At 34.6% G+C, this 18,254-nt stretch overlaps 2 protein-coding genes across 3 annotated transcripts; both read left to right on the forward strand.

Annotated features, from left to right (window-relative positions):
• The first annotated feature begins 1,276 nt into the window (after positions 1-1,276).
• Positions 1,277-3,659, forward strand: LOC105637808 (inositol oxygenase 2). The gene is made up of 11 exons (XM_012221432.3): positions 1,277-1,433; positions 1,542-1,677; positions 1,784-1,865; positions 1,948-2,152; positions 2,395-2,454; positions 2,540-2,592; positions 2,687-2,809; positions 2,892-2,961; positions 3,074-3,152; positions 3,252-3,333; positions 3,424-3,659. Exons 1-11 carry the CDS (start codon positions 1,403-1,405, stop codon positions 3,448-3,450), a joined length of 948 nt encoding a protein of 315 aa, XP_012076822.1. The 5' UTR covers positions 1,277-1,402; the 3' UTR covers positions 3,451-3,659.
• Positions 3,660-5,202: 1,543 nt separating this feature from the next.
• LOC105637809 (uncharacterized) lies at positions 5,203-17,979 on the forward strand. 2 transcript variants are annotated; one of them, XM_012221433.4, is made up of 22 exons: positions 5,203-6,256; positions 7,190-7,305; positions 8,200-8,408; positions 9,099-9,218; positions 9,586-9,714; positions 9,800-9,925; positions 10,138-10,193; positions 10,271-10,370; positions 10,493-10,610; positions 10,830-11,039; positions 12,055-12,385; positions 12,585-12,678; positions 13,081-13,189; positions 13,440-13,711; positions 13,826-13,953; positions 14,119-14,353; positions 15,268-15,456; positions 15,614-15,903; positions 15,977-16,145; positions 16,254-16,496; positions 17,206-17,291; positions 17,408-17,979. In XM_012221433.4, the coding sequence occupies exons 1-22, from the start codon at positions 5,415-5,417 to the stop codon at positions 17,553-17,555; spliced, it is 4,320 nt and encodes a 1,439-aa protein (XP_012076823.1). In that variant the 5' UTR covers positions 5,203-5,414; the 3' UTR covers positions 17,556-17,979. The 2 variants fall into 2 exon arrangements, with proteins under 2 accessions (XP_012076823.1, XP_020536373.1); XM_020680714.3 differs by lacking the exon at positions 5,203-6,256 and adding an exon at positions 6,775-6,916.
• The last annotated feature ends 275 nt before the right edge of the window (positions 17,980-18,254 follow it).

Genomic DNA, 18,254 nt, shown 5'->3' on the forward strand with positions numbered 1-18,254 from the left:
CCAATCCAATCCATGCACACCCCTAATTTTCAAGGTAATATTCTATGGTTGTTTGTGATGGAATCTACTTTTAAAATAATATTTTAATTTTTGATTTAATTATAAACATTAATTTTTAAATTTCCGCATTTCTATATAAGCATTAATTTTTACTTTCTAGTATATATAATTATATTAATAAGTATTTATACACTAAATCTTTACCTTTTGTCTTGTCTCTATTGATTGTTACTTTTATGTATTTGTCCTCAATAAATTCTTTTTGGATCCACCTTAAATATAAAGAATGCAAGGTCTTATGTTTGTATAAGCTTGATCACAAAAATTTTTAATGTTTGGTGAGTAAAGAGAGAGTTACTCTTATTGTCAATTGTTAGTTCACGGTATTATTCCGGAATATTAAACTTCTTGAATAGAAAAGAAAAGAAAAAAAAAAAAGAGTATTCTAACTCATTAAAAAAAGAAAAGAAAGTGTTCACTGTACCAGTATTATACTATAGCCTGCTGCTACCTATTATAAAACCAAAAATATCTAAGCTGGCTTTTTCTCCAAATCTGCAACTTGCTCATATCCATCCAACTAAAAAACTTAAAAAAAAAAGTTATCCTTGTGTTTTTATAATTTGCGAACTGGCAATTCCATCTTATTGTGTGTATGATCAAATCTGAATGGTTGATGCGTTAGTTTCATCCGTACAATGGTCACAGTTGAACCGTTGATTTGAAACATCCAATAACGGAAAGTCAAAGTTTCTGTTGTGCATGACTAGATGCTGCGTCAGTGGGCCCATAAACCCAGTTGCACAGCTACAAATTTAGATATGATATCCACGTAAAGCTGAGTCAGGTTGCTACCAGACATTTTGAGTTTTGAGGTTTAGTCCTTCTCGGATTTAGCACAAATAATTAGAAATCCGAATCCTCACATGCAAAAATGAACACATATCCAAAATCAAATATTTTTAGAAACAAATCCAAAATATAGTATAGCTAATTTAATTTATGGATAAACTCAATTTTTGAAGACAATACAAGATTATGAATTAATCCAGTCATGGTGGATGGATATATATGGTTGTTACGTAACTAAGTAGAAATAAATAGGTGTATACGTGGCAATACTTAATTGGAAAGTGAGGCACATTTCGTATGAAATTTAGAGCATGGTTGGATTTTACGGAACGCTTCTATCGCAATTAAAATTAAAATTTAAAATGGTAATTACAAAAAGAAAAGTGTAAGATTTTCTGCTAAGGACTCAAAACCTTCCAATTCTCAAGGAAGGACTTTTTTAAGGGCAATATAAGTATCACATCTTGCAAGAATTTCCTACCACAGCCATTCTTTCAACCTTACTCTTCTTCTTCGTCTCCTTCTTCTTATATTCCTTTTCGGTTTCCAAATGACTATTCTCATCAGCCAGCCTGAGCTTGGTCCGTGTTTGTTGCTGTTTCTGTTGATTTCGTTTTCATTTTCTCTAATGAAGAATCTCATTAATTAATTTTTTCTGTTCCTTTTTGTTATTGATTTGGTTAATTCAGGGCTACATGGTGAGGAACAGAAACACCAGGATCATGTCAAGGAATTAGTCTTAGACGGTGGATTTCCGGTGCCGAAATCGACATCAGCTGATGCATTTGATGCGCCTGAGATTAATTCATTTGGAAATTCTTTCAGGTTTTATTAATTATTTCATTTGTTTACTAATTAAAATTTGTTTTTAACCTATATAGAGAGATTATTTATCTCAAATATGGAAATTAATGGTGCAAATATGTTTCAGAGATTATAACGCTGAAAGTGAAAGGCAAAAGACGGTGGAAGAATTCTACCGCCAGCAACACATCAACCAAACCTATGATTTTGTAAGGAAAATTAATATTAGTATCACATAGTTATTTATTTAAAATTTGAATTTGTGTTTATGTTGAGAAATTGGAAATGTAGGTAAAGAAGATGAGAGAAGAATATGAGAAGTTAGATAAAGCAGAAATGAGCATTTGGGAATGCTGTGAGCTCCTTAATGAAGTTGTAGACGATAGTGATCCTGACCTTGATGAGCCCCAGATTCAACATTTGCTGCAATCGGCTGAAGCTATTAGGAAAGATCATCCTGATGAAGATTGGCTCCACTTGACTGCTCTTATTCATGGTAATATTACGTGCCCTAGTAGCCTGTAATAGGAACAAAAAGGGAATATCCTCCTCATGATCTTGTTATTCATTTGTCTAAAACTTATCAAGTTACCCACAACCGGATTGTCCCACCCAAAACTTCTTATTATGGGTCCTACTTTAATTTTGATTTGCTTCTGTCACTGGTATCTTTATCCTCATCAAATTTCTATTCTTGAACTGGTGCAAAAATAGTAATTATTTTTCTTGGGGTATCAGATCTTGGAAAGGTTCTTCTTCTTCCCCAGTTTGGAGCACTTCCTCAATGGGCTGTTGTAGGTGAGTATTTTATTTCTTTTCTTAAAAAAATAAAGATTTGGTTTCAAGAAATATTTATTAAATATTTAATTATTTTATATTACAGGTGATACATTTCCTCTTGGGTGTGCTTTTGATGAGTCTAATGTGCATTACAAGGTATTATGCATAATGCAATGAAATATTAATTAATATATTTATAATCATCATTTATTTATTTAAAATGAGTAACAAGTTTTTCAAATATTTGCAGTATTTCAAGGAGAATCCAGATTCCAAAATTCCAGAATACAGTACCAAAAATGGTATTTATGAGGAAGGATGTGGACTAGAAAATGTGATGATCTCATGGGGGCATGATGACTACATGTACTTGGTGGGTACTTTGGACAATTCATAAATTAAAAAAAAAAAACTAAATGAAATATTCTAAAGTATGATTATTAAAATCCATATAGGTGGCCAAGGAAAATGGAACCACTCTACCACCAGCTGCATTGTTCATTATCCGATTCCATTCTTTCTATCGTAAGGATTATTGCTTTTTGATTATATCTTTTAGCTATAAAATATTAATTATTAAGAAATTAATCCAAGAGATTCATTAATTAAAATATTTCATTTGCTCGCGATGATTTAGCCTTTCACAAGGCAGGTGCGTACACACACCTAATGAACAAGGAGGATGAAGAGAATCTCAAGTGGCTTAAGATATTCAAGTAATTATATTAAGCTTCACTTAATTTCACTTTTATATATTTTATTTATTTATTTATTGCTAATAATGAAATTAATCTATATAATAAATGATTTTTCAGCAAGTATGATCTCTACAGCAAGAGCAAGGTTCTTGTTGATGTTGATGCAGTGAAGCCATATTATCAATCCCTGATTGAAAAGGTTAATATTTGTTTGTTTCCTTAATTTGTTGGTTAATTGTTTTCTTTTACCTCCTTTTGATTTTTTTTTTCTTATAAATCTTTTTTGCAGTATTTCCCTGCAAAGCTTAGATGGTAAATTATGAGGTGTGACGGGAGATAAGAAATCGGATGATTGTTGGGGAAATGTGACTAATAATATCAAGATCGATGTAAAAATAAACTAATCTATTTATATTTATGTACTCACGGATGTATCAATACCATAAATGAAAGAATTTTTGTATTGTGTTCCCCCAAAATTGTTTCTTTTAATAAATTAATTTAGTTCCTTTACTATTTGCTAAACTGTGATTCAATTTTTCTATCTATTTTATGTATTTCTCGTGTAAACTTTTGGAAGTTTGCCACTATATCCTGTTTTTAACATAATTCTATAATTTATAGTTTTTGGTGGCATACCATATATAAATAAAATTAATTTTATTTGAAATAAATGAATTGTACAAAATTTTTGTGAAATTTATTTTTACAATTATTTTTTTTTGTTTGATCTGTTAAAAATGAAGATTTAAATTTTACGAATTCAATTCCATAAATTTCTATATTATTAATTATATTAATAATAAAATTAAATTCTACCAAGAAATATGAAATTTTCAAATGAATTGATTTAAACAATGTAAAACTTTATAATAAAACTATCATTTTCCTAAACTTTCTAATATTCAAATAAATTTTAAAATTTAAATTTATTTCAAACACGATAAATCCATTCTAAACCAAATTTATTTTGGAGTATTCATATTGCAAATTTACCATTCATATATCCAAAAATTTTTAGGATAATTTCAAATTTAAATTTGAAGCAATTTTATAATTAACTAACATAGGAAAATTATTTTTTTTACTTTCTCCCTATTTTAAGCTACTGTGTTATACATTGTCCATTCGTTAGTCATATAGTTTGTTCATGCATAATAAACTCCAACTTTAAATTTTAGCATCCATATAGGTATCCTTTGCATGGGCGACGATCTATTTTGGTATATAAAATAGAGACCTATTTATCTTTTAGTAAATTACAAAAAGATTTAAAAAGCATATTGATGACGTGTAGTCGTAATTTTTTATTCATTATCATTTCAAATTTGATTTTAAGAAGTAGAAATTCATAAATTATTTTTAATTAATGATATTTTTAATGTTAATTTTGAAATGCGTACCTAAAAAACATGATACTGCATAATTTGTTAGCCAGTAGCAATTAGATTCTCGATAAATATGGCATCACTTTGAATATATTAGATTCTCGACAAATTACCATTTAGAAAAAAATGTCACTTTTTATTACTGGTTTACAGAGTTTTTAAACCGGCGGCTTAGTTCAAAAATTGAAAATCGAAATTCACTTATTTGAACTGATATGCACCGAAATAAGTTTTGAAAATAGGCTGAATTGATCGGTTTGTTCGCTTCACATCTGTTTGATCGAATGGTTCGATTTTACTCAATAATTGTTTTATAATAACTGATCCAGAGATTGAAAATCCAAAATAATACGGTTTGGTTTGCTTTTCGGTTTTTCCAAAAGTTTGCTCACCCCTGCTGGTTTGTCAATTTTTTTTTCAGTGAAAAAGACAGGTACACCCTTATTTGTTTTGGTGCAATTGAAGTGCCCGAGTGCAATTTGGACCCAGATCTAAGATAAGCCCATAAAATTTGGGCATTTTATAGCCAGTGTTATATTTATAGAACATTTTGGGCCAATGCTATAGTTTGACGTTGACGAAAAAACCCAGAGCTCAAGGTATGTAGTTTAATTCCTTTCCGACTAAGGAAAAAGACGTTAAAACCGAAAGACACGTGCCACCTTTACCTGTCCGTTACAGTTACACTTGCACTTTCCTTGGCATGTCTGCTTCTTCTAATGTCTGTACAGTGCCATCCAACAAAGATTTCTTAAACGGCCTCAACAACGTCCCATTTATTGCCACTGTCTTTACTCAAAACCCCAATCCCTTCCACAAATCCATCCAAACACTATTTCAAAGAATTTTTAGGGTTTTATAGCTATGTAATGACTATCATTTCCTTGCTAGAATGGCCTTTATTCCTTTTTCTTTCTGTTTGTATTTTCTTTTTATCTTTTTCTGCTATTCTTTTGTATGTATAAATCCTTGTTTAAGTGTTACTGATTTTCACGATGACGAGTTTTCCATCATCGGCTCTGATATCGTTTCGTTCCATGGAGATTATACTCCTCCGTCGCCACCTCCGCCGGCACCCCCACCTCACCCTCCCTCCGTGTCGTGCCATGAGGATCTCGGCGGAATTGGCTCTCTCGACAAAGTTTGTAAGCTCGATTCTAGCTTGAATTTTACTGATGATGTGTATATAGAAGGAAACGGAACCTTGGATATACTTCCTGGTGTTGTTTTGAGTTGTCCTATTAAAGGCTGTTCGATTCTGATAAATATGAGTAAGAGTTTTATTTTAGGCGAGAAGGCTATGATAACAGCGGGTACTGTAGCGGTGACTGCTTATAATGTGAGTTTAAGTGAAGGTTCAGTAGTAAATGTGACTGGCTTGGCGGGTAAGCCGCCGGCGCAGACCAGTGGGTCTCCTTCGGGGGTGCAGGGGGCTGGCGGTGGCCACGGTGGAAGAGGAGCGAGTTGTGTGTCGGATAATACGAAATTACCGGATGATGTTTGGGGAGGTGATGCATATTCATGGTCGGAATTGCATGAACCGTGGAGCTATGGGAGCAAAGGAGGGACCACGAGCAAGGATGATAATTACGGAGGGGAAGGGGGCGGGAGGATTGGGTTTGACGTCACCAGCACAATCGAGGTTGGGGGTGCTTTGTTGGCTGATGGGGGCGATGGTGGCATCAAAGGTGGTGGGGGGTCCGGCGGCAGCATCAATATCAAGGCTCAGAGAATGTAAGGCCCTTTATCTATTTAAATTCAATTATGGGATTGACATGCTTCTTGTCGGATAACACTGATGTATACTTGTTTCGGCACTTGTTTATTGCTATGGTTCTGTTTTATGATGTGTATTCTAGTGAAACATTCTGCAAGAAACTGTATATTTCCGTTTTTTTTTTTTTTTTTTGGGCGATCGGTTAATGAAGTTGGAGATGCTAATCTAACTGTATATGATTTTTAATCAAGCAGTTATTTACTGTGTTTTTCTTTTCCTTCATTTCCTTGCGTGTACTCTATACTTCCTTTGCAGAATTACCTTTGTAGTCATCGTATAGTTTTGTGGTAGAAAGAATTAGGTATTGACAAATGGTAGCAGGAGTGAAGTATATCAAGCACGAGAATATGAATGTCAAAACTAAAATCAATTTAGATTGGAGCAGTTCTCTATTTACATGCGGCAACCCTTTGTGGAACCTGGATCTTTTCTCAAAACAAATGGTGAAAAAGGTGACAGAACAAGCCCGTTTCTGTTGAGGTGTTCCATGTCCACGATGGTTGTGGTCGAGTGAGTTTCTTAAGTGTCCCAGACATCCATTATTGATAAGTACATGGTGTCAAGTAAGGGAAGCATATGCAAAGAGCAGAACATTTGAACAAGTTGACTTTAATTTGGTAAGAAAACGGATGTCAAGCTTTTATATAAGTTGCAATACTAGGTAATTTGTGGTGCTTACAGCGTTGATGAACTCTAAATAGGAGGCTTCTCTTTAATTCCTAGAGTGTCTGTGTTAGATATATCACTTTGGAGACATTGTCTGGGATCTTAACCCTCCCTGTTACTGCTCTTTTACATAAGGATATCGTTGGTTAATTCATTATTCAAAATGTTGTCCATAAGTGGCTTGGAAACCTTGCCAACTAATAATATTCTTCTATGAGGAGCAGGACTGGAACGGGTAAGCTAAGTGCTTCTGGGGGTAATGGATTTGCTGGTGGTGGTGGTGGGAGAGTTGCTATTAATGTTTTCAGCAGACATGATGACACAAACTTCTTTGTTCATGGTATGGCTCGGACTACTACTTTGTTTTTATTACAATCATCATCTTCATATTGCTGCTGTCATCACCATTGTCCTTGTTCTTGTCTTCAGCACAGATAACTTTAGGTTTTACTGATGAAACTAAGGAGAACTAAATGGGGAATTGTGATAATATGATAACATAGGGGAGGGGAAAGGAAATTTCTTGTTTTTTTAAAAAAATTTAATGTTTTACTCCCAACAGTTACTTTAGTTGTGGCTGAAAGGAATTAAATTATTTGGATGTTTGCTGAAAAAGGTTTCTTTTTGGTAATATGAACTTGTGGCACTTGACAAACATGACCTTGGTGTGGATCTTCCTGGCTGATGCATAGTTCATTTCTTTATCAGATGTTATAATAAATATAAGGAAGAGGAGATGTATGACATCTGGATGATAGTCTTAAATTATAATTTGAAGTATTCTAATAAAACAATATCTAATGCTGATTTAGTTGTCCAAAAAATCCTATATGTGCAGTGAAGATTTGTATCACATTATATGGTATTTGAAATCTTCTTAGATCATAGTGCTTGGTTCACTGGAGACTTGGTATGAACATGGATGAGATCCCTGCAAGGTTTTAATCCAAAGCATTCATTTTCAATCTTATGGGAACGAATAATATCTCCTTCATGTTCAATCTTTGGTGATATTTTCCTTTTCTTTCGATTGTATACTGTTAGTAACTTTAAACTACCATTGTACAAATTACTTCCTGTGCATTTTGTTGCCCAGTTTTTATGATAAAATCTTTGTTGCTTCTTCTCTCTGTGTCACTATAAATTCTCAAAGGATTTTGGACACGTTGATGCAATTGTCTTTTTTCCTTATATAGCAAACCATGCCATATGAGCTTTGCTGTCTCATTTACAGGGGGAAGGAGTTTTGGTTGTCCTGGAAATGCAGGTGCTGCAGGGACATATTATGATGCTGTTCCTAGGAGTCTTATTGTTAGCAATAACAACTTGTCCACCAGTACTGACACACTTCTATTGGAGTTTCCCAAACAGCCCCTTTGGACGAATGTTTATATTCAGAATCATGCCAAAGCTTCTGTTCCATTGTTTTGGAGTAGGGTTCAGGTTATTGACACCTACTGTCTTGTGTACTTGCCATGAATCTATTCTGTTTATTCCCCTTCAGGGGGATGTTTTGTCTTTGTCGTTGCTTCTTTGCATGATGGTTCTTTTCATTGCTCTCTGAACTTGTTGATTAGGACTATAGGATTGTTGTCACGTGCGCTGGTGATTGGTGAGCATGACATGTTTTTCTTGTCTAGATTGTTAAGGTTAACTAGTTATTATTATATGCAATCTGCTAACACTAGCTTATACACGGAGGCAGTGTTGTGAGTTGTATGCAGGTTAATTCTTTTTTCTTTTTTAATAAAAATGGACAAATCATGTAGGCAATGTAGCAGCATCTTGTAGGATTTTTTTGTTCCTGTGTACAAAATTGTGTGAAAACTGAAAAAAAAAGTCTCTACATGCACAGTTTGACAATTCATCAACTGCAAATTGCAGAACAAAAAGTTACAAAATACAGAAGTCTTGATATGTAGATACAAACTGATTCTATTGTTCAGGACTTACACACAAGATTCAGGATTATAATGACACAAACCTTGAGAGAATAGGATTATATTTTAATTCTTTAGCGTGTTTATAGATAATGAATACTACAAAGTTGTGCCTTCTAATTCTAAGTTGTCTAGGATTATATTTACTTGTTTTTCATTACACTTCAAGCTCATGTTCATATGCAATCTACAGGTTCAAGGACAAATTAGTTTATCATGCAGTGCAGTTTTGAGCTTTGGCCTTGCGCATTATGCTTCATCTGAGTTTGAGTTGATGGCAGAAGAGCTTCTAATGAGCGACTCTGTTGTTAAGGCAAGTTGTCAAACTAAATGGATTTGTATTTGTCTGCTTCAAGTCCATTTTACACTTTTACTTTTTTAATAAAAAACAATTGAATAGCTGGAATTGTATAAAAAATTGTCTTTTGTTGAATGGTGTCCTGTGTTCTCTCCTTTTTGTGCTTAAGTGAAGTTTTTATGTTATATATGGAGGTACATGGATTTTTTGTCTGCTCTACCAGATGAAATTACCTTCTTGATGTGTTTCTCTTTATTTAATTTCTGTACTGTAGCTGAATCTGTTGCCTTGGAGAAATAGATGACATGTGAATTTTTTTAAAGATTTTTTCTTTTCTGAATAAGACTCATGGTCTTCATTGTTACTAATTTCAATGAATTAGATATATGGCGCTCTTCGTATGTCTGTCAAAATACACCTGATGTGGAATTCCAAAATGCTTATAGATGGAGGTGGTGATGCAATTGTCGCGACATCTTTACTTGAGGCCAGCAATTTAATTGTTCTCAAGGTACTTAGCTACAAAAACATTTATCCTTTTTTTTTTTTTTTTTTTTTTTGCTTTATGAAATAATGTTCACGTTTCTTTTCATCAGGAATCCTCTGTGATACATTCTAATGCAAATTTGGGAGTTCATGGCCAAGGCTTTTTAAATTTGTCTGGACCAGGCAATATGATTGAATCGCAACGCCTGATTTTATCATTATTTTTCAGTATCAGAGTAAGCTAAAGGGTCCTCTTCATAATTTGAAATTCTGCAACTTAATTAAAGTGCCTTTTAGTTAGAAGTTCAACTAAAATTATGAATTAAACAGATAGTTTGATTCTTTATCGCCTTAGTATTTTAAAATTGGATAGAGAAAAGAAATTGATTCATTTTTAATTGGATTACTTGTTTATTCCCGCCATTGATGTTTTCTTCATACTATGAAGGTTGGACCTGGTTCTGTTCTCCGAGGTCCCTTGGAGAATGCCAGTGATGATGATATGTAAGTACAAACAGCTTGGAACAGTGAAACCATGCCATTTTTTATTTGGTTTGATATTTATGTTTGACTCATGATAGGAAACCACGGCTCTACTGTGATCTTCAAGAATGCCCCATGGAGCTAATTCATCCACCTGAAGATTGTAATGTGAACTCTTCACTGCCCTTCACCCTTCAGGTTTCCATTTGCCAGACTGAGCACTAAGTACTTATCTTGGTCAGATTGGTGCATGATTAACTGTGGTGTGAAGGACTCTCTTTTGTGTTTCTTATAAATATTTGGCTTTCTTGCTGCCACAGATATGTCGAGTTGAAGATATTATTGTTGAAGGCATGATAACAGGATCTGTTGTTCATTTTCACTGGGTCAGAAATGTAGTTGTCCGATCTTCTGGAGCAATCAGTGCATCTGGTCTAGGTACAAAATATCTATTTCTTTTCTATTTAATAAGGTTTGACGCTAGAAGTGATTGGCATGTTGACATGGAATTGAAGCTTTTAAAAGGAAATTTTCTCTAGAAATTCTTTTCCTTGTTCTACACATGCATTTAAAGTTCATGTCGAGCAAGACAGAATGGCATTTCTGGGCGTAAATTTTCTTATACTGAATCTTGATCTTTATCTGAACTTAATGTAGGGTGCACAGGTGGGTTGGGCAGAGGAAAAGTTTCTGACAATGGTCTTGCTGGTGGAGCTGGACATGGTGGCAGAGGTGGGGATGGATATTACAATGGAACTATTGTTGAGGGTGGTGATCCATATGGAGATGCCGGATTGCCTTGTGAACTTGGTAGTGGTAGTGGAAATGGTACTCTATCTGGTTCAACTGCAGGTGGTGGTATAATAGGTAAGTTTGCAGATTATGATGAGCAGCTAATTCTTTTACTTATTTAATGCATTATACATGAGACTGAAACGAGGAATATGGAATGAAACTTAAAGGTCTATTCCGATGGAACTACTTTTTTACCTAGAGGTCTACTCATGTACGTCACATGGCTGTTTTTGTGGGGCTGATGCTCCATCTTGTGTGAAAACTTCCCTTCTTGTTTGGGTGTTGTAATTCATTCTATTGAGATAGTAAGCTCTAAATATGTTGATAATCATTCCTTATTCTTTAAGAGCATGAAACATACGCCTTCATATGTTTTTCCTTTTTTAATTTAATATGATCACCTGTATTTCTTATTAACATGATTTGGTCAGTAGTTGGTTGATTGTTCATAGACATATGTTGACATTTTTTCTATTGCAGTAGTCTTATTGCACTGATGTGTTAAATCACCTTGTGGAGCGATTTTTGTGATTGGAGGTGTTGTAATTTGTCTATATAAAATACTATTTTTGAAATATAGAAGGTAATTAACTATTAACTATTTTTGAAAATATATAAGGTATTAACTATTTGTAAATTTCAAGTAAGGAGAAGAAAATAACGTGCCAAAATTATGCTTACAATTTTGTTGTTTCAATTTGGGAAATTCAAGCATCACGTGAAGCATCTTTGCTTTGTTTTAGTAGTTTTGTGTTGATACATGAATCTTTTGAAAGCATTAACAGAAGCTATGAGCTTACTCTTATGTTAATAATTAAAAGCATTACCTTAAGCTGCCACTGTGATTTCATCTTGTGTTGGATTACTGCACCTTTTTTTTAGCACAACTTTTGTAGTGCCAATGGATCTATCCCATGCACTTCTTCATGTCCTCATTCTACATTCTTCTTCCAATCACTGCAGTATCTTGTTCATTAGTTAGATTTTGGACATCATTTAAGTTTTATAATCCTCTTCCTGCCTTTGTCCTTTTGAGCTTTTGTTTTTTTGTTTTAAACTTTGATTACCTTTTTTTTCCTGTAAACAGTAATGGGTTCTGTGGAGCATGCACTGTCAAGTTTATCTGTTTATGGTTCACTTAGAGCTGATGGGGAAAGCTTTGGAGAAGAAGTCAAGAAAAAGGATGATAAGATGATTTCAAATGCAGGTCCTGGGGGTGGTTCTGGTGGAACCATTCTTCTATTTATTCATACCATGGCACTTAGTAATTCTTCTACCATATCAACTGTTGGTGGGCATGGGAGTCCTGATGGGGGTGGTGGCGGAGGTGGTGGAAGGGTTCACTTTCATTGGTCGGATATTCCAGTTGGAGATGAGTATATGCCAATTGCAACTGCAAATGGAAGCATTCAGACTTGGTTTGTATTTAGCAGTGAATTTGCGATACAGAGTTGTTTGTGTTCATGCATGTGTACTATGTATATAGTGCTTATTGTCATGATTTTTTGCAGTATATGCTGATTTATTGCTTTACCTTTTCCTTTGTTATAAAAATACTCATGGAATCATTATTTTGAAGTCAGTTGGATTTTAAGCTTCTTTGTTCCCTAATGGCAGGGGAGGATTTGGCAGAGGTAGGGGTCGTGCTGGTGGAAATGGGACTGTTACTGGAAAGACCTGCCCAAAAGGGCTTTATGGTATCTTTTGTGAGGTAATTTTTCATTTACATTATGCCATTCAAATAGTTTGAATAGTCAATGGCTTTATCTCCTATCTTTTGAAATCTCAATTTTGTTGCCATATATTGGTAACTCAATTAGCCTTCAATCATCAAGGGAACTTATTCCTAGTGAATCAGGTTCTTATTGTTTATTTTTAAATACTGTTCTTGCTGATGAATTTGTCAAAGATCTTTTGGTTATGTTGGAAATTTTTAGAGGGGAGGAGGCTACCAGGTTTGCACCCTTGATCTCTTTCACTATGAGACAAGCACTTGATTACTTGGCTACTAGTCCAATGACATGAACAAGTCAAAGTTGCTTAAATTAATTCCTTCACCTTTTCAATTGCTACTTGCTTCCTTTTTTTATCCAATAAGCAAATTGCATTGCAGGAATGCCCTGTGGGGACTTTTAAGAATGCCCTTGGATCTGATAGAGCGCTTTGTTCTGATTGCCCGTTGCATGAGCTTCCAAGTCGTGGCATTTATATTGCTGTTCGAGGTATTCAAAAATTTTGCTCTATGTGTTTCTTTACACTAAAGTTGACTGATTTTTCTGCGTTGTTTTTCACACAGCCAAAAAGAAAAAAAAAGGGCATAGTCTCTTGAAAAAGTGCCGTTCTAGAGTTTTTTCAATGATGAGTTTTACATGTTTGAACAATGAAAGTTTTTGTCACATTAGTTCAAATTTTCACCTCCTTGTATTTCTGTATCCCACTAATATTACTCTAATTTTTTTTTTTTTTCAACAGGTGGTGTCACTGAAAGACCTTGTCCATACAAGTGTATTTCTGACAGATACCACATGCCAAACTGTTATACAGCTCTTGAAGAGTTGGTATACACTTTTGGTGGTCCATGGTTGTTCAGTTTTATCCTCTTGGGTCTTCTTATCCTGTTAGCTCTAGTTCTTAGTGTTGCACGGATGAAATATGCTGCCTGGGATGAATTGCCTGCGCTTGTGCCTCCTCAACATAGCTCTCGAATAGATCATTCCTTTCCATTCCTTGAGTCACTAAATGAGGTATTAATGTCCATAATCCAAACATTGTTTTTTATTTTACCAGTTTGATAGATTAAAAAAGCTCATTGCCATTTATTACTTATTGTCTGAGGTGATAATACTGTTGCCTTTTAGGTATTGGAAACAAATAGAATTGAGGAATCCCAAGGTCATGTGCATAGGATGTATTTTATGGGTCCAAATACTTTTGGCGAGCCTTGGCATCTGCCTCGCTGTCCTCCTGAACAAGTGACTGATATTGTGTAAGCTTTCTTTTGATCTATCATATTTTGGGGTTAGATTTAGTGTCTTTATGTGGTACTCAACTCCTTATAGTCACAGGTGTATGAGAAGGATATGTATTTTTGTGATCAGTATATCACAAATCACATTTGGACGACTTTTTTAATGTGACATCTGCATGGCAGGTATGAGGATGCATTCAATAGATTTGTGGATGAGGTCAATGGTTTAGCTGCTTATCAGTGGTGGGAGGGATCGATATACAGAATTCTTTCTGTTCTTGCATATCCGCTTGCATCATCCTGGCTACAGCAGCGTCGCAAAAAGAAATTACAACAACTTCGTGATTTTGTTCGATCTGAATATGATCATGCTTGCTTACGATCTTGCCGCTCACGTGCTCTGTATGAAGGGCTTAAGGTTTGTTTTATAGCTGCATTCTGAAAGTGCTTTTGGAAAATCTTTTGTTTTCTCCCCTAGGGAAGACTTGTGTTCGTCAAAGTCTGTAAACTTGAGTTTTCTTGGGACATGATAGATGTTGTGATAGTTATAACTTAATGATGCAAAGGATTTTAATGATAGATATTTATTTCAGCTAATAAGCTACTTCTCTTCCATTCTTTAAATTAATCACTTTTAACATTTTGAGGGACCAGCATATCTGGGGTGTGATGATGATTTTAAAGTTTTAGAACTTAAAATGGGGGTTTATGCATAATTACTATATGGATCTCTCTAGCCAAATGCATTAACCAGACATAACGAAGATCATATTTTCCTTTTCTAGTACTTGGTTTCATTTGTTGGTTTTGGATGAATGCGTCTCTCATATGTGATTTTGAGTCATGTAGGGTATCTTCCGCGGAGCATTCTTAGCAGCCTGTGAAAATGCTAAAAGACCCAAATGCAGCAGAAAACAGAGTTAAATGATGAGTTTTGAATTTTGAGCATCATAAAACAGCAGGCGACAGAAAAAAAAAAATATCACTCTTAAAAATATATTATTTGAAGAATGGATGTTAGCACATATACAAACTTTGGGTAAAATCAGACAGTGACAATAATGAGAGAGATTGCAGTAAGCATTTAACTGTATTTTCAACTGAGTTCAAGCGTGCCACTTGCAATGTCTCTAACATCATTTGTTTGTGAATTTGTGAATATAGTAATGCAAAGGATTTTTTGGGCCACTGTTTTACTTTGTTTTTATATGATAATTAGCTTTGATTGTCCCCTTGGCCCTGCATCTGCATCATATCTTGATCTTTGCCTACTGTTTACCTCATATTGTCAGCAACAGCTTCCATATTAATGTTGATGGTGTTATGCTGCAGGTTGCTGCGACTTCTGATCTAATGCTTGCATATGTGGATTTTTTCCTTGGTGGAGATGAAAAGAGAGTTGATCTGCCTCCTCATCTTCATCAAAGGTTTCCCATTTCTTTAGTTTTTGGAGGAGATGGAAGTTATATGGCTCCTCTCTCCCTTCACAGTGACAATATTCTCACTAGCCTCATGAGTCAGGTTTACCATTTTTTGTGTTTCTAGAGTTATTCATTTTCATGAATCCTCAAATCAACCCTCCCTTCTTTGAACACACACACATGCGCATTAACCTTCTTTTCTTTGTTCTTTTCTATTAGATTGAAGTGCTGATGGCTTTTATTTGACTATTTTCCAGTCTGTTCCTCCAACCATTTGGTACCGATTGGTGGCTGGACTAAATGCCCAACTACGTTTGGTTCGATTGGGACACTTAAAGATTACTTTTGGTCATGTTATTAGCTGGCTTGAAACACATGCAAATCCAGCTCTAAGTGCATATGGAATACACATTGATCTTGCTTGGTTTCAGCCTACATCTTCTGGATATTGCCAGTTTGGCCTTGTGGTATGTGCAACTGGAAATGAGGATGCTTCACAATCAATTGAGAGCCAAGATGGATCTTTTGTACCTGTGACACAATCATGGTAAATTTTGTTTTCGAACTTTTGTGCCTCCATTGTATTGAATTTGGCTGAAAATTCTCACTTGAATTTGCAGTTTGCTTGAAGTGCATAGAGGTAATCAATTGAGTGAACAGATGATGACACACAAAAGGATTTTTGGAGGCCTTTTGCATTCAAAGAATTTACGAAAGCTAAAATTAAGGAGGACCATATGCTATCCTTTTTCTTTCATCCTGTATAATACTAAACCCATTGGTCATCAGGTAATTGAAATGCTTGTATTGTAATCTTGGCAGATGCTGATTTTATTTTCCAATATTTGTATGAATCTCGATGATGTTTTTCTGACACCCTTTATATTGTTGCTACAGGATCTTGTTGGTCTGTTCATCTCGATACTTTTACTTGCGGATATTAGCTTAGTCCTGCTAACTTTGCTACAGATGTATTCTATTTCACTGCTCAATTTCTTATTAGTTTTGTTTGTCCTTCCTTTGGGCCTACTTTTTCCATTTCCAGCTGGAATCAGTGCCCTGTTTAGTCAGGGACCTAGGCGATCAGCTGGTCTGGCACGTGTATATGCTCTGTGGAATATAACATCCTTAATCAATGTAGTAAGTCGTGAATTTCTCAATCCATTTCTTAAATATTCAACATACCATGCATAAACTTTAAATTGGCCTGGAGATAGCCAGTTTCTCCAAACAAGGTGAATTCTTTGTGACCACCAATTTATACTGGCAATGGTTTCAATGTGACAGCATATACTCCTTTAATTTATTGATCTGATAGCCAGTCCTGGAAGCCGCGTCCACTGTTCATCTTTTTAAAATTTTCAACATGTATTGAAATATCTAATTCTTTAGAAAGGTTATCCTTGTGAAATTGGGAGATATTACTGGCATTTTTCCAATTAGTAGGTTGCACATTGCTAATGCTAAAAGGACACACAGATGTCAAATAAGGGCTATATATATATATATGTGTAGTTGTTCATGTGTGTATGAACATTTGATTGCATACTATACACACAAGCATGCAAGAGATAAAGACATTTGCAAAGATTAGTAGAAATTTATCTTATCTTTGATATTAAGAGTGACAATTGCAGTGAATGGTCTGTTTTTTTCTCTTTCCAGTTCCGAGTTGTGTAAATGAATTTCCAATCAGAGTGCTTCTACTTGTATTTTTATTTTATGCAGCTTTGTTTCTTTGAACCGATAAATCATTCTGAACTTTTCCTTTTCTTAATTGTTTTCTATATGATGGTAAAGGGACATATATTGTTTCATTTCCTGAAATCATATTTCTCTTTTCCAATAGGTAGTTGCCTTCATATGTGGATTTGTTCATTATATGATCCACTCAAGTAAAAAGCATTCAAACTTTCAGTCCTGGAATTTTAGCGTGTAAGTAGCTTTTAAATAAGTTTCATCATCTATATTTTCTTGCTATTTTAGTGAAGAGTATGTCTAGCATAGATATTTACCTTACAGTTTGTGCTCGTGTTTGTGGCGAGGTGCAGGGATGAAAGTGAATGGTGGATGCTTCCTTCTGGATTGGTTTTGTGTAAAATAATCCAAGCACGACTTATTGATTACCATGTAGCTAACCAAGAAATTCAAGATCAATCTGTCTACAGTAATGATCCAGAAGTATTCTGGCAATCATGAAGGTGTTTGATAAATAGGTACATTTCCAAATCAAATGCTTTTTCTTATACCTATATTATATAGTCAAATGTGTTTTTTTTCCCAGCTTAGGCAACCTAAAAAAAGAAAAGTAAATTGATTAGGTGAAATATAGAAGAAACTTGGATAGAACAGTGTAATCCTTGATTGTATGTGGGAAATAGGTGCCTATGGATCGGAATAGGTTTCCCCTGCTTTGGATAGAATAAGTGTGCTCTTTATCGATTTCTCCAGTTTTTTTTATGTAGCCCGTTCAATACCTTATCAGTTTACTATATGGAAATTTTTGCTTCCGTATCGTGCATTAATGATATGTACGAGTATGAGGTTTCTTAGTGATGAAGAGTGTAAATTTGTGATGTTAATACAACTTCATTCTATGAGAGCAGAGTTTTATTTTATTTTACTTATGGTATTGCCTGTTTGTGAGTTGGTACATCCAAGTTTTCCTTAAGCTTAATTATTCAGGTCCAGCATTTGTAACACTGTTAAAGATCTTTTATTTCTTTTTGTCATTTCTTCCTCTGGTGGTGATATCGAGCTGGAAATAAACCATTCGTTTGTTAATTGTCTTAATTCGGGAACCTTTCGTGTATTATAATCACTAATAATCGTGTCATCCTTCATGATATTTGACTACTTCAACTACATTTTATTTATTTAATGGTAAAGTACTAAACA

This window comes from Jatropha curcas, chromosome 8, assembly GCF_041381405.1.
Source record: "Jatropha curcas cultivar XTBG-Jc1 chromosome 8, XTBG_Jcur_1.0, whole genome shotgun sequence".
NCBI classification, from domain to species: Eukaryota; Viridiplantae; Streptophyta; class Magnoliopsida; order Malpighiales; family Euphorbiaceae; genus Jatropha; species Jatropha curcas.